Source organism: Larimichthys crocea, chromosome VI, assembly GCF_000972845.2.
Source record: "Larimichthys crocea isolate SSNF chromosome VI, L_crocea_2.0, whole genome shotgun sequence".
Classification (NCBI taxonomy): domain Eukaryota; kingdom Metazoa; phylum Chordata; class Actinopteri; family Sciaenidae; genus Larimichthys; species Larimichthys crocea.
Window position 1 is genome coordinate 17,970,923 of NC_040016.1, and position 16,260 is coordinate 17,987,182.

Genomic DNA, 16,260 nt, shown 5'->3' on the forward strand with positions numbered 1-16,260 from the left:
GAGAGGAACCGACAACAACAGCCAGAGAGGAAGTCACCTGAACTACAGCGCACTTCACGATGGCGACCAACAGGGAGCCCAACTGCGGTCACATGGACCGGCTTTCCCCGCGCTATGTACCCGTTCACTTAACTCCATGCGGAGCCACTTCCCCTTTGACCTACTGGCCAGTAGCCACCTCTCGCCGGTTTTGGGGCGGACCTTCCCAAAGAGATGGCTGCATTGTGTGGTAATAAAAATTATTTTTTCTTTTTTTTTTCATTCGGTACATTTCATGACTCGAGATAAGTCTTTGCAATTATCTGTATGACCACAGGCCACTGGGTTACCTCACTTAAACTCACATCCGCACACAAGAAGACACACAAAAACGTGTTTACACGTCTTAAACCAGCTCAAAACACATGTTCTATTCAGCTATTAAAAAAAAAAAAAAAAAAGTGTCAAAAATGTTTTGATATATTAATGTGGGCTCCAACTGGCCCAATGAGAGGCAAGAAATCCTAATCCCACCGCCCTTGCACATGACAAGATAGTGCGCCAAATGTGTGTGTCCTGACCAGTGCTGTTTTGTGTAAAACAGTGGAGACTTGCCACAATTTTGGAAAGGTCTTCGGGCCAATTTTGAGGGCTATAATCAGGCTTTAAATCATGCGACGAGAGAAGAAGAGAAGAGAAGAGAAGAGAAAGAGAAGAGAAGAGAAGAGAAGAGAAGAGAAGAGAAGGGTTTGTGGTCTACCAGGCAGATGGCAGAGAGGGCAGGCTGGAAAACAGAAAAAAACAAAAAAAAACATAACATGGTCTGTGTAGTTAATTTGCTGCTTCCACAGAAAATAAATCTTTCAGATCATCGTCAATCAGTTCTTAGAATAATCAGATAGAGACGGAAATGGGAGTTATATGAAGATATATATAAAAAAGAGTTTCTCATTCATCTTGCAGAAGCTGTGTGATTGAGATGAGACCTGTTTGAGTCACAGGGGGCGCTATTGCACTTCACAGTGACAGAGATACTGGGAGAGACGACACAGGGAGTCCTTCAAGAGTTTCACAAAGGCCGACTGTCCTTTACTCACTCTAATATACTACTTTCTTAAAGACTTCTTTATCTTTTTTCCTTATTTATCCTCTTCTTGTGGTGTTTTATTGATGGAACTCATTACACGTTAACATATTTAACTGAATCGTTACAGATAATTAAAACTCACTATACACACTCATGTTAGTGCTGTAGCAATTTCGTATTATGTCTAATACTTGTATAATTTCACAAGAAGAAAATTTGACTGATTTACAGTGATTCAAACACAGGTATGTATTCTACTTCATCATATTACTTCATGTTGCTAACATTGTTTATGTTTTATCTGCTCCAAACATACTGGAAACACTCTGAAGGAATGTGGAACAAATGTAGCATGTTGTGTTGTTGTATGTTAATAATGGTTATTATCAGTTTCCTCTTATATATTTCGTTCATTAATTCCCATTCTTGACGAACCAAGGCAGCTATTTTATATATTATTTTAGTTTGCCTTATACATCATGTACAGCAGTTACAGAACTAATGCAGGCACCAGAGCTCACAGTGTTTATATGAATATGCCGTCTCAGTTCTCTACATTTGACTGCTGTATGTACGCTGAAGTCCCACACTAGGTGGATTTGCTTGCATCTTATTAAACCCTAAATTGTGATCGACATAAAACGATGAAACAAACTCGATAATGTGTGAAAGACACATCACGTTACACGGAGACATGTTTGTATCACTCATCACCGAGACTGAAATCAGGTGTAGAAATACCTGCTGAACTCTCCTGTCAATCAGTGTGTATATTTGTTTGTGTGTGGTGTCATTAGTGCACTCCAGATAATGCGTTCAGCTGTTTATCTCCAGTTGTTCTCTAGAGACTCCGGCCCCGACAACCGGCTGGTAGCACTCACAACTGTCCTTACATCTTTGACATGTTGCCTCTGGAACTTTTGTACATTAGAGACAGACAGATATGATGTGGCCGCATTATGTCGTCAGGATAGATAGATAAGGGCAATGAGTGTAGTCACATGTGACAAAACAAGGAGAGGTCCACATAACTTGTCAGGTAGTTTTTTTTTTAGATTTAAAACTGTTTCACAATAAACCTGTTTTCTGATATTACACCACTGAGGATAACGTGTAGACCAGTGGTTCTTAACCTGTTGGAGGTACCGAACCCCACCGGTTTCATATGCTTCATTCACCGAACCCTTCTTTAGTAAAAAATAAAATATGATTTTTTTACTGGGCACAAAATGAACCTGCATTCACATCACACTTGTTCAATAAAAAACCAACACAGTGCATGAACTCACACAAACTTACCTCAGTGTGACTTCTGCTGTTGCCTTTGCGAGACCAGTTCGATTGTGGCTTCACCTTGGCAAGTGCCAGCCTCATTCTGTTTCACAGCAAAGTCTGTCCTCTTTCTTAGTTTTTATGTCCAGCATCCTCGAAAACGATTGCTCACAAAGGATATGTTGTAACAAATGGTATAAAAAATTCCGGGCGGAGGCTTCCACCGAACCCCTCGACCGACTCACCGCAACCCCTAAAGTTCGATCGAACCCCGGTTACAGACCACTGAACTGTTTCACAAATAAATCTGTTTTCTGATATTACACCACTGAGGATAACGTGTAGACACAATATGTTATAAATATCACATATACTCTATAAGAGTGTCCAAATAAACTGTAACCCAAATCAGTTTAATCTATGAACTTTATTTGACAGACAGGGTTAGTACAGTCACACAGTAAAACCAGGACACCACGTTGGATTTGCACACACATAGGATGAAAGCCCTAAGAGGAGTTCGTTCAAATGCGACCCCTGGAAATTACCCCAAAAACACGAAAAGTCCAACTTTGACAAAAAATGGACACCGTACGCTTCTTTGTAGCCCGGGTCACCAAGAGACTTTTTTGTGTATCTCGGTATGTTACATACTCCCTCCAAATTTCGTATACGTGGATGAAACCGTGGCGAGGGGCCCCTCCGAAAACATACATCTAGGTGGCGCTGTAGAGCCATTTTTGCACGTCCAGGTGCGAGACCCCCAAAATGCGGACTTTTACAGCCGACTTTGGGGGGGTAGGCAAATTTTCATGAGTGTTGGAGTACATATAGGCCGTCGAAATATGGGATTTACTTTTAGGAAACTGAAAAATAGAAAAATAAGCGGAATCGGCGGAATAAAAAAATAAATGCGAAATTCAATAGGGCCTTGCACAGCGTGCTCAGACCCTAATTAATTAAGTCAAGTAAGTCATATACTGAGCATGTAGTGGAGTAGGTAACTTTGTATGCATGTCTGTGTGTGTGGGTGTAAGATAAACATGTGTAAATGAATCAGACTAATATAAATGAAGCTTCAATCGACTCAGACTTATCAACACCAATGATTCAACAAATACTTTTCCAGATAATCATCAGCTGTTCCATCCCTTCTACGATAACCAACCCACAGACACAAAACGTAACATTAAAAACTGATGCTGTTCGATATGTAAAGTTCAAAAGTCTGTGAACAGGAGACCACAGAGCAGATCAGTCAGCCATGGGAAATGTTGGGTGTCAGTATCCAGTCTTTGCCTTAAGTTATTTCCTGTATGTTGAGCCACAGACTCTCACCTATTGGGCAGTACTAGACTACAGTCTTTCACCTCACGGCTCCCAGTTCCTCTCCTCTGTGTTTGGACAAACCTACAAAAAGCAGAACTTAAACTCAGAGGAAGGATACTCTGTGGTGGCGGTTAGCCAACAAGGGTTTTCAGTTCTGATTATATTCAATGAGGACGACTAACCATGCAAATAATGAGCTCATTTTTAACCATCAGGTTATCTCTCATTAGTGCAAAGAGATCAAAATGATACAAAATTACAGCGGAGATTTAAGTAGGATTTGCAAATGAATTCAAACCAGGTCCTAATCAGTGCGAGTGGAAGACTGGACTTTGTTCCCTAATGAGATGAAATTAGCGGATATCCACATCCGAGGCTCCTCACTGTGCATTCAATCATAAAGTTTCTTCTCTCTTCTTTCCTTAATAGCAGTGGGAACTTGTTTTGACTGAAGCTTTTCTGTCCAGAGCTTCCTGGAGTTGATGTAAATACATGATACCATGTCTGGATTTTCTCAGGAATAAGTAAATATTTCTCAAGATTTTTTTGGAACAATGTATTTTGTCTTTTTTTCGTGACATCAGGTATAAAAAGATTCTGTCGAGCTCATTTCTTTTCTCTTGTTATGAAATAGATCTCACTATGGCGATCATGAGGAAAAGAAGTGTATTTTTCCACAATGAACACAATGCCCTTGCGTAATTTCTGTACTAGTCACATCTTGTTCTTTGCAATATTTTGAGTGTGTGTCTGTCTGTGAGTGTGTGTGCATGTGTGCGTGTGTGTGTCTGTCTGAGTGTGTGTGTGTGCGCGCGTGTGTGGTGTGTGTAATATTAGTAACTTGAACCTAAAGGCACAGAGTGAGGCTTGTGTGTTTTTCTTTGTGTCTTTCATCACAGGCACTCTGTTTAAGCACATACACACATAATTGTCCATGTGTCTGAACACACACACACACACACACACACACACACACACAGACAAAAACACACACATTTCTACTGCCACTCTGTAGGCTGCACATTCCAACACCCATGAATATCACAAACCAGCAGTCTCACGCTCCTTGCCTCACATTTGTGACTATATTTGTGAGCCTGCTGATGACCGCAGTGAGACTTTGTGCAAATATCTGTGGCCGAGCTGGTGGAGCTCGCTGGTGGAGAAACAGACAGAGGAGAAAGAGAGAGACGCCATTGTTCCAACTCTGTGTGTTTGTGTCAGAAATGACGACTGGATGAATAGCTGAAGAACCTGATTGTGAATAGCTGTAATGTGACTCACTCCTCTCGCAAAACTGTATGCATGAGACAGGCCAGGAGCTGAAATAGTGGGAATGAGTTTATGTTTTGTTAGTTTTCTTCTCTGCATTTGTGTGTCTCTTTTCCTCAAAGCAGCAACAGGGGGCAGGGTGCTGCGAGGCGGGGAGGGTAATTGTCTCAAGGTGTGGAGAGAGCCCAGCAGGATGATACTGTGCAGCTCTGCTCCCTGCAGTGTGTCATTGTAGTGTGTGTGAGTGTGTGTTTGTGTGTGGCTCCCAGCCATGACAGTGAAAGACAGGTTAAAAAGTCCACACAGTGAAAGCACGAAGAGGGGGAGTAACTAAAAGAGTGCTTGATTTTAAAAAGTATTCTATTATCTTCAAATTAATAAAAAAATAAAAGAAAGAAAGAAATGGATTCAGGGAGAAACACAAACAAACAAACAAAAAAATAGGACAAAAACAAGGAAAAATCCAGAATTTTAACACAGGAGAGCAGCATGAAACATACGAAGCCACAGGCAGGACAGTTTGGGAAGTCAGTGTGTGTGTGTGTGTGTGTGTGTCTGTTTGTATGTGAAGGGGGTGTTAGAGCCCCAGTGGGGGTTTCTTCCAGAGTTCATCCCTCTTGAAACGAGGGAAGGAAAGGGAGGAGGAGAGGGAGGAGGGTGAGGCTGTCTCGTATACAAACTATCCAGACTCTGGGCCCGGCGTGGTTCGCCTGCAGCGAAGTCGCACTTCAGTGTGACTGAAGTATCCAATAAGCTCTGGGAGGGAAGATAACTGAATCCATTTGAAGTGATTTTAAAGGAATTGAATTAGATATCCACACATGCCAAAACCAAAATGTAGAGAGAGAAAGAGAAGATTAAAACAAATCAAAAAAATGTTATGGAGACATTGGATGGATGTCTTACTGAGAAAACAAAGAAGATTTAACCTCTACCATAATACTAATCCCAAATTTGAGTCTACCTTGCTGTAGACCCCTTTAAGTTTTAAATTTAATATGTTTTTATGCATATTCTTTAACATTTTTAAGTTTTAAATTTAATATGTTTTTATGCATATTCTTTAACATTTTTAAGTCTTTGTTCTGTATTTCATACATGTTCAACAGCCTTTTTGTCTTCTTTCTTTCTTTCTTTCTTTCTTTCTTTCTTTCTTTCTTTCTTTCTTTCTTTCTTTCTTTCTTTCTTTCTATATAACTCTTTATTTCATGGGACTATGAATTCCTAATGCCTAATTTCTTCTGAGATTTCCTGTTCCTACAAAAGTGCTATGTCATTCGGTAGCAATACTTGGTAGGTCAATAGAGACAGCAATTGGTAAACAGTGCACAGCAGCTCAGCTTGCATATAGTTAGCAATAATAAAAGAATAATGAATGAATATTTATCCTGGTTTTGTTTTAAGGAAACTCTTTTGTAAATGAACTGCTGCTGATAAACTTAAATAATAAGCTTTCCCTTTTATTTTTTCCATACAAGTAATGACATAGTTAGAGAATAATCAGGTAATAATAAACCTGTAAAAGAATGAGTTATTGTCTTTTTTTAGTATTATTTGATGGCTTTCCTTTTGCACTTATTCATCATTGTTTCATTGTAGTTTTATATATGATCATGGGGATAATAATACATATCAATCATGGCAGTATTAGGCTTTTAATCTGGGGGAAATTGTAATAACAGGTGTGTGTTCCTGTGGCCACTTAAAGTCCTATACTGTCCCTGTGCAGACACACACACAGGAGAGCCATGCATTACAGTGAAAGTCAGAGAAAATGAGCAAATGACACCCTCACCAAACTGCCTCACTTTCAGCACCTTTCATTGCTGCTCTGAACAGACTGTGTGAGGTGGCACAGCTTGCACTGTTTAGGAGAGAGGCAACGTTCCCTGCTGTGGTGAAAACAAAAAGGGAATTAATGCAGAAAAAAAGAAAAGAGAGGAGTCTAGAGAGGAGGTAATGGAGGCGAGGGTTGTTTGTTTTCATATGCTGAATATGAAATATGAAGAAGCAAGTTGGAAAACTTGAAGGAAAAAAAGACGGAGGGAGAGAAAGTTTGGCGCACAACCAATCAGGAATCAGGTACACACCCTCTCTGGCACTTTGTCCCTCCCTCCTCTTCTTCCTCGACCCCACCTCCTCCTCCGTCTGTGCTGTGTGAGAGCATGCAGATAGTTTGCTGTGTCTGTGGTGGAGTGTGAGAGGCCCAGAGAGCCGGCGAGAGGGGAGCTGAGATCAGTTACAGCAGCAGTCAAGGCAAAGCAAACAGGAAAGCGAGTGATCTGGGGAAGAGAGAGAGCGTAAAAGTAGTTCAGGTTGTGGAGAGAGAAGGGGTTTTGTCCATCCAGAGGACAGTTTGGAAGACACAGGACAGGCAGTCAGGGGGGGCAGTGGCAGGAGGCAACAAGAGGCAGACAGACAGGGAACACCTGGACCAAGAAGGGCATTGAGTTTCAGTCACAGGAAGCTTTTTTTATTAGTTTTTACAGTCACTTTCTGTCAGCTTGACCGCAGAACAAAAAGCAGAAAGACTGCAGTTGTGCTTTCTGTGATTTGAGACGAGCATGTTTGACTGTATGGAGGCTCTGGGGTTGGCCCCGCGGCCCCTCTTTGATGTGTCCGGACAAGGCTCCTGCATGCTCTCCAAAGCCACCCCTTACTTCTCCGGCCTGGACCCCTTTGCTTGGGCCGGGACTAGCAGCATTCAGTGTGAGTACTCCATCCTGTCCATCAGACTGGAAAAAAAAAGACCAGCTGTGTGTGTGTGTGTGTGTGTGTGTGTGTGTGTGTGTGTGTTCTTATCAGAGTCCTGGTTTTGTTATCATAAAGCTCTCTCCACAGGAAGAGTCAGATTCCTTTCGATTCTATGTACCCATTCTCACCCCGCTTTTTGTTTGTTTATGTGCTTAGCGTGCTTTGTGAGAGTGAGTGAGTGAGCTGGGGAGTGCATATTTATACATCATGGTGTTTGTTTTCTTTATGAATGACTTCACATGATTGACAGCTCTTTTAAACAATTCAGGGACCTGACCCGGGCAGTGTGTGTCCAGAAACCAACAACCAAACCGACGTGCAAACAGAAACAGCACTGACAGATTGAAAGCAAATGGGCCTTGAAAATCACACCCGCTGTGATTTGTCCAATGAACTAGTTAGAAACAGATCGTTCACGCGGTAAATGAAGACACAAATGGACTGATAATCGTTTCACCATATGAGCAATCTTGAGTTTCAGTCACTGTTTTTGCAACCGAGGGGAGTTAGTCGGATTAATATTAGCCGTATTCTTTAGAGGAAACAATGACTGTGAGAATGGGAAGTCAAATGCGCGATGATAAAGAATGAATCTGTTGACATGTAAGCACTCCCTGTTTCCTAACCTGACGAGCTCGACATTCTTTTGACAACTCCTCAGACCTGAGCAGACAAGGAACACATTGCATCAGGTATTTAAAGATATCGTGTTAAAAAAAAGAATAAAAAAAGGCCTTCGCACCACACAGGAACAAGTCACACAGACAAACAGTGGCGGAGATAAATGAGGAAAATACATTTTATCTGACATAATAATAAGGAGACCTTTTGTTATTGTCATGGAGTCCACTTTCAGACTTCTTTGATTACACTTGGCTTTGTGGTTCGTGGAAAATCAAACATTGACTCTATCTGTGTGTAGAAACGGCACTTGTTGAAGTCTATTCATGCGTGTCACCGAGACTGCGAGGACAATTTGTTATTGTTTTTTTTAAAATACATCCTCGCCATTGTGTTCATGGACATCCCCTTTGGGCACCTCGAGTCTATTTATCTTCCGTAATTATTTAGATACCAGGGCATCAGGCACTGTGGAGTCCTCACTGCTCACTAATGATGATGGATGAGCGGTCGGGATGACAAACACCACAGCAGGGCCTGTTTCAACTTGCTAAGGAGCTTCGCCAGATGCCAGCCCTGACAGACAAATCTCCACAAATGTTCATTAATCATCTTTTTCTTTGTATAAAATCAACGATTTAGCGTCTTTCCATAGCCAGGAAACTACTTTTTTTCTTCTGCATGGGCTGAAGATGTTCATTGACTGACCACAGGGGTTCGAGGGCGGATTCAGCCCTCTCTGTTTCTGTGGTAACCTGTTAACATTAATGGACAGTAACCTGGTGTTACTCACCTTCGACATTCACACCTTTATTTCTTTATCCACCACATAAACGTAACCGATCTTACTCGAACATGAGGCTGAGCTGCTGGAGTGCAAATCCCTTTATAACTAGAGCTTAAAATGAAATGAATGATTCTTTTTTGATGTTTTTATATCGTTGAATCATTGACATGAAACATTTTTGGGGTTTTAAGCCAGCAAAACAAGATGTCTGAAGACGTCACCTTTAGCTCTCTTTGTTTCATTTTACAGATCAAGTGATTAATCGATTCATTAAATCAATAAATCAAATAATTGCTGTTTTTTTTTACCGATAACGAGAATAACCATTGCGGTCCTACACACAACGCTGACTCAGCTGCGTGATTTATTATTATTACATTTATCTATTTTTTTTTAATGGGCCATTTAAAGTCTCAAACATTTGCCGCTATAAAAATAAAGCAAGTATGATCCCCCTCACCTCTTAAACTCTTACATTTCTCCTCTTGTGTAAAAGATTGACACTTCAACACTGATAACTTTGCTCATGGTCCGTGCCAACATTTAGATTTTTGTCATTCTTAAATAAGATCCACACACAATCTGTCTAAACTCATGAACTGCTGCATAGATGACGACCAGCCTTCAGTGGAAAGTGAATAAAAGTTTGCTTTCAGTGAACATACTGTTGGACACGGTGGCTCTAAATTCCTCAGAGCATTTTGGTTTCTGTGTCTTCTTGACACCAACTTTCTCTCCTGTGTATGTTTGTGTGTGTGCATGTTTGGTGTGTGTGCGTGTGTGTGTGTGCGTGCGTGTTAAGCGGGGGTCATCTTTTCCTGTGTTTTTTTTTTATTTTTATGTGAGGCAGTTCAGCACCTCTCTGCCTTCCTTTGTTTCAGCGTCAGGAGGCATTAAAGAGAGCGCGGACATGCCGAAGTATGTCCACTCTCTCTCTGCCACTGCTTCTTGTGTAGTGTGTGTGTGTGTGTGTGTTTGTGTGTGTGTGTGTGTGTGTTGGGAGGGTTTCTCCTCTTTTGGAGATCCCCTCTTTCTAAACTTGATCTTCCCTTACATTAGTGTGTGTATGATAAGTGTGTGTCATCCCCGACAGTAATGAGTGAGTGTGTGTGTGTGTGTGTTCTTTGCTCATACATGGCTCATCTTACTCGCCTTGTGTTGTGTAACCAAGAGCTTTTAATGATTCAATTACAATTACAAAGGCTCAATTAAGAGATTAGGCGGTGTGTAGAGGCATGGGCAGTTAAAAGAGATGAGGGCTGAAAGAAGAGTAGAAGGATGAAGTTGGATTTAGGATTAACCCCCCCCCCCCAACTCTTTGTGTCTTGGTGTTTCAGGCCTTGAGGGGAAATGCTCCCCTCTTCATTCAGTGATAATCTCCTTTTCTCTGGCACCCTTTTCTCTTTAAATGGCTTCTTCAAAGCTACTTTAAACAATGCTCCTCGAGCATCATATCATCACACAGAAGGACAACTGTCATACAATGGGGGATGCTGTTTCTGTCAGTAGCTGATAAGAACAGAAGATATGCGTCTTGATTTATGAGATAAAATATATTCATGAGGTGTTTGCCGGGATATTCTTGCGTGATTGTCACTATAGACTTTAATAAAATGAGTAAATACAATACAAAGTAAAGGTTATACTCTATATACTTTATTCATAATGCAAGAGTAGGCTGTCTTGACTGAACGCTGTCACTCTCTGAGGGTTGAAACTGTGACGCCGAAATAACCTCAGTGAACCTGGAAATTCAAGTTCAGTCAGTGTGTGATAGCAGAGATTCTTGTCGCTGTAATGAAGCATCTTTGCATGTACTACTTCCTTAAGAGCTTAATAATAAACAGATGAAAGCTACTGTAATATAAGAAGCACAATATGAGGATATATGTCATGTGTTATTTTGTGTTCAGTAAGCTTTCCTAGTAAATCATTGTTGCTCGTAATGTTGCAACCCTCTGATTATAACCTTAGCCAAACGTCCAAATGTTTATTCGTGCATTAGCCTGATTTCTTTTGAATTCTTGAGACTTGGCCACAGATGGAATAAAAGCTGAAGCAAAGCAGATTTCCAGTCCACAAACATTGGTGGCTAGGTGGTCAGGAAAAAAAAAAAAAAAGGTTTCAGCTTACAACTTACCCTGCAGAGTCAGAGAGTTTGTGCTGAAATACTCTGTGAACTGATCAGCACAGACAAAAACACTATTTTCTTTCTTTGTTTGTGTGTGTGTGTGTTTCTATTGTTCCCCACAGGCTCGTGTCTCTCTTTCTATGGTCACAAACAACATTATTATACATGTCATGTCATTCTAGATTATTTAGTTACTGTGAGTCCTGCAAACATTGTAATCAAATTATTACTCTAATCTGATTATCCACAGAAATCAGGTTACAGTTTGCGTGTTACATTTACCTTTGACTTCGAACGCCTACGGACTCATCGTGTTGGGAACGCACAAATACTGTAGGTGCAGTTACCATGATATTAAAAACAAGCTTTAGAGATCATCCCAAGCTGCTGACTGGTGATTGTTCCGAGTCAAACTGCTTAAAATCAACATCTTCAGTGGTTTCATGTTCCAGCTTGTGTCTGATTGTGGTGTTGCCGTGTCTTCCAACACGTCATACTGAATTTGGACCAGTCTTATACGTCTAATATACTATTCGTCAAATATCCTACAGCGTGCCAAATGTTTACACGCTCGCTGCCAAAAAATCAAAGCTTGTTTCAAATCTTTTCACATTGAACTGATGTTTGCGCTGAGATTAGTAGAAGTAAGTTTTTGAGTAAGTTGGCTTCCAGTGTTGTATTCATGGTACCCAGTATGGAGGTGGGAGCTGTGGTGTTATAAAAAAAAGAAAAAGAAAAGGGTGTATTGTATGTATGATGATGAATGGGAGGGACAAACCCAGATTTAACAACCTGTCCCGTAAATGCACCCCCCAACCCTGCACTCTGCAGACAAAGCTGAACTCCATGACCACGAAAAGAAAAAAAAAATATATATATATATTCTTTATGAATGTTGTTTTCCAGGTTTTATCTTAAATCTTTGAACGACACGGTGTCAACCTGAGCTGAGTATGAATTGTGAGTCCTGATGATTTATTTTATTCTCAGATTCCTGCAGCACATCTGTAATTTGCAGGCTAAGGTTCACAACTGTGTAAGGATTTGCAGGTTTAAGGATTTCAGCTTGTGCAAATGTTTGTGTGTGTGTGTGCCATTGTGCACTATTGCTTGTGTGTTTGTGTGTGTGTTTGTGTGTGTGTGTGTGTGTGTGTGCGCGCTGCCTCCTTTTTAAGTGTTTGGTGCTGCTGTTTTTATGGAGCCATCTCCTGGACAGTAGCCTGGTTTTCACAGCCTTTCCTTTAAAAGGCGCTGCCAATGACAGGAAGGACTCCTCCTCCTGCCAGGGCAGGAAGGCAGGAGAGGACAGAGGGGGGAAGAGGGTTATTAGTGAGGGTTGAGCTCGCGGGGGGGGGTAGGGCAGGGGAGGAGGAGGAGGAGGAGGGGGTACGCTGGTATTGAACTTAGAACAGCTGATGAAAGGGATTGTCACTCAGATCTCCCCCCATCTCCTCCCTGCTGTCGTGGTAATTACTTGCTCAGCATATTTAAGGCTGTAGCTGTCTCCCGCTGTTTCTCCGGCTCATGAATAACAACACAGTACTGTAATTTTAAGCATGACACACGTCTTTTAAAGGGAAAAAAATATAGACCGTGTCACATAATCAGTATTTAAGTCACATTAACTTTGACAAAAGTCATTTTTATGACATTTATTCCACTGTCTTCCTCCTCCTCTGTCCTCGCATTGTTTTCTGTGAGTGTTGCTGCACTCAGAAGTCACACTGAAAAACCCTTACACACAGTCCAACTGACCTGTGGCCCCATGCAGCAGCCCACACACACATAATCACATGTGCACGCACATTCCTCAGTATGCTGCTGAACATTTTGAGAGGCGAGAAGTGGTGTAAAAACTGAATTTGCCATCCAAATGAATCTTTTGAGAGCTCGGCGTGAAAGAAACATGGGCCCGCTGCGCCTGTGATAACTTTCGAATTTTTACGATTACTGGATCGTGTTTGTTTTTTTCTCAAATTTACAGTCTAATGAAGATTTATTATTTACAGTTTCGTCATTATTGAATTCTTTTGCACTGATACCACAGTCTTTAGGATTATCCTCCACTCCTCTCCAAAGTGAGGCTCCTTGGAGACTTGGAGACCCCTCTCAGCCAAAGTCTAGTTCAATGAGATGTGTGATGTTGGCAGGTTGAGCCAGGCTGCAGGCCCTTATAGGCCATATGTCACACTGTGTCGACCTCACAGCCACTCTTAAGGGAGGGGGGGTGGACGAAAAAAAGACAAATCACCATCCTCTCTCTGTCCGTAGTGTTTGTGTACCGTGTTCGGCTCATAGAAGTTAAACAACTGCAGCTCGGCGACACGCGTTGTCAGTCACCGTTTTCATTCTCGTGCACTCGTTAATACACAATGACAGATCGGCTCTGTCTTTGCTGAAGCGTCGCCTTCCTCGCCCCTGACACATGAGTGCTGCAGATCATTAGTGCTTACAGATGCCAATCGAACAGAGGTTATCTGGCTTTCCAAACAGGTTCGCTGTCATGTGTAAGATCATTTCTCACATGCACATATTGAACGCTGAGCATGCATACTAGAAAAAGTTATTATTATTTTTTTAACAGCTGAAAACTTGTTTGTGGAAGGTGGTAAAACATCTCCAGGAATAGCTCAGAAAACAATTTGGGAAGAAAACTGATCTGATGGCATAAACATTTACTATTTCCTGTTAGTATTAAATAGTTAACTATGTAATCAGCTGTTCGTTTTACACAATACTATTTCTTGTGTATTATCTGCATACATAGCAACAGTTACTATGGATTTAGGGTACTGCTGTACTCATGACCGACAATGTCCTTCCTGTATTTTAAGGCTCCCGGGCCTCAGAGCTGATAAGGAAGGTGTGTGCTTTCAGAGGGCTTCTGTTGTCTAAACAAGGATGTGTTGATCTGACAACAAACACTGGCTAAATGAGAGAGGGGGGGCGGAAGGTGGGAAAGACACCGAAACACGAGTAGATCGAGTGAAGTAATGGTATTGCACAGTGGTTTGGTGCTAGAAGTTAGAGGGGAACTTTTGCATAGTGAAGGAAAGATGATACTAAAGGCATTGAAAACTGTTTTTCGGGGGGTTGTATTTATAGTTCGGGTTGCAGAGTTGAAGCCTATGAGGCTGATTCACACGAGTCGTCCTGTCTCTTCTGAGTCCAACAGAGGTGTGCCGATTGATGTTGTGACACGCTGAGGGGTGAGCTGTAGGTTAAGGGGGGAGAGAGGTATTTTTTTCAAGCCGAGGCTGTGAGGCTGAGCTCAGTTCAGGGTGATGACAGCTGCTGACAGTTTTTGGCTCCTCTCCTTCTTTCTCCACGCCAGGTAAAGTCTCCTCCCTCCTCTCTCTCTCCTGTTGCCTTCAGCCCACAGTGTCTCTCACCCTGTCTCTTTCCGTCATGTTTCTCAGAGTCACGTCCCTCCTCGCCCGCTCTCAACACCCTCAGACACTGTCAGTCACTGCCTCTCTCCTGGCGCCAGATGCAGGTTCTCCCTTTCAATGGGAGCTATTTTTCCACTTGTTCTGTCTGGGCCACTTTTACATTGTCAGTGTTACTATATAAACAGAAAACAGTGATCGAGTTACAGTGCCATTCATTCAGCTCCGCCCCTCAACAGTATTTACCTCCTGCTTGACAAGCAGCTCTTTGTTTACTCATAAACTTGTGTGAAACATTATACTTTCTTTCCTGCAGACATATTTTTTCTAGAAAAAAAAGTACATGGCGGAAATGATAATGATAATCTGTCTGACCGGAATCGTTGCAACTATCAATTGTCTCCCACATCGACTAAAAATGACATTTACTTTCTCGATTCGTAAATCATTTGCTCTCTAAATGTCTAAAAAAGAAAAGATCCGAGCACATTTTCCCAAAGTCCAAGGTGCTATATTCAGTCCCAAAGTCAAATCTATTCAGTTTATCATCAGAGCAGACAGAAAGAAAAGCAGCAAATCCTCACAAGTGACAAACTGGAAGCGAGAGGCTCAGTGCATTCTTGAAGAATTGAGTCACATAAGCAGCAGATAAAAAAGAATGTTCTCTTTTTAAAAAAAAAAGGAAAAACAGTACATCAGTACTGATTAAATGCTCTTTGGCCAGTCTCATTTTTTCTTTCTTGGTGTGTCTGTGTGCATGATTTCTTGTCCTGCTTTTAAAAAATGTGGTAGATAATTAAATAGCCACACAAAAAAACAACCCTGGAACTTTGGGGATGTTTGGCACATGGTCGTGGAGACGAATACTTAATTGTTTTTCAGTGTAGGTGGTGAGTCAGTTTTCACATGTGAGCTCCACACAAATGTCTTTTTATTTGTGTTTTTATAAATCCTGACACATTCAGGAATCCTCCAGACACTTTTGTGGTCCTGGTGCACTAACTTTTAATCAATAGCAATATTGTGAAATAACACCAACTATTGCAAAAAGGCAAAATAAAAGAGCAAGCGGCACAAAGTGGTCGAGTTTTGACAGCAGCTGAACCCAAGCCACCAGTCGTTTGCTATAAATTGAATGTGGGGGAATAGAAGAACGATTTATTGTCATGACACCGCAACCGTTTTGAATTTAACAATGTGTTAATAATAATATGAATTCATATTTTTTGTTCTGGGACAGTATGGACAACAGAAATGTTCAAATTTATGCACACGTCATCAAAGAAATAAATGGTGTGTAGCAATCCCAGATGGTGTTTTTTTGTATTTCCATTTCAGATTGTTCTCATTAAAAGATGACTAATGTACACACTTCTATTAAAAAAATTATATCATGCCACTGTGTCAAAACCAGTTGAACCAGTTAATGGCCGATGTAAAATATTTTGAGTATCTGGTTTTGTTCCTCATTTTCTTAAAATGTGTTTTTATCATTTTATAATCCTGATTTATAATTTGCTGAGTTAGCCGCAGGACAACAGCTGCACGAAAGCGCGTCAGGATGAAGTCAGTCATGATGAATTGAACGCTGTGTCATATTCGAACACATTTCTGAACTTTTAAAATGAGCTGCTGGTCA

General features: G+C 41.2%; 1 protein-coding gene across 9 annotated transcripts in view; it reads left to right on the forward strand.

The window, feature by feature from the left end:
• LOC104929059 (retinoic acid receptor gamma-A) overlaps nucleotides 1-16,260 on the forward strand; it is a 39,702-nt gene that overhangs the window by 16,136 nt on the left and 7,306 nt on the right. The window contains exon 1 of one of the 9 annotated variants that reach the window (XM_027278972.1): nucleotides 129-226. The exons of 6 other annotated variants lie outside the window; for them this stretch is intronic. In XM_027278972.1, coding sequence (XP_027134773.1) covers nucleotides 214-226 — 13 coding nt within the window. In that variant the 5' untranslated portion in view covers nucleotides 129-213. Of the gene's footprint in view, nucleotides 1-128; nucleotides 227-6,694; nucleotides 7,649-14,183; nucleotides 14,567-16,260 lie in introns of those variants that run through there. 2 more of the 9 variants (XM_010743489.3, XM_027278973.1) reach the window with 2 other exon arrangements.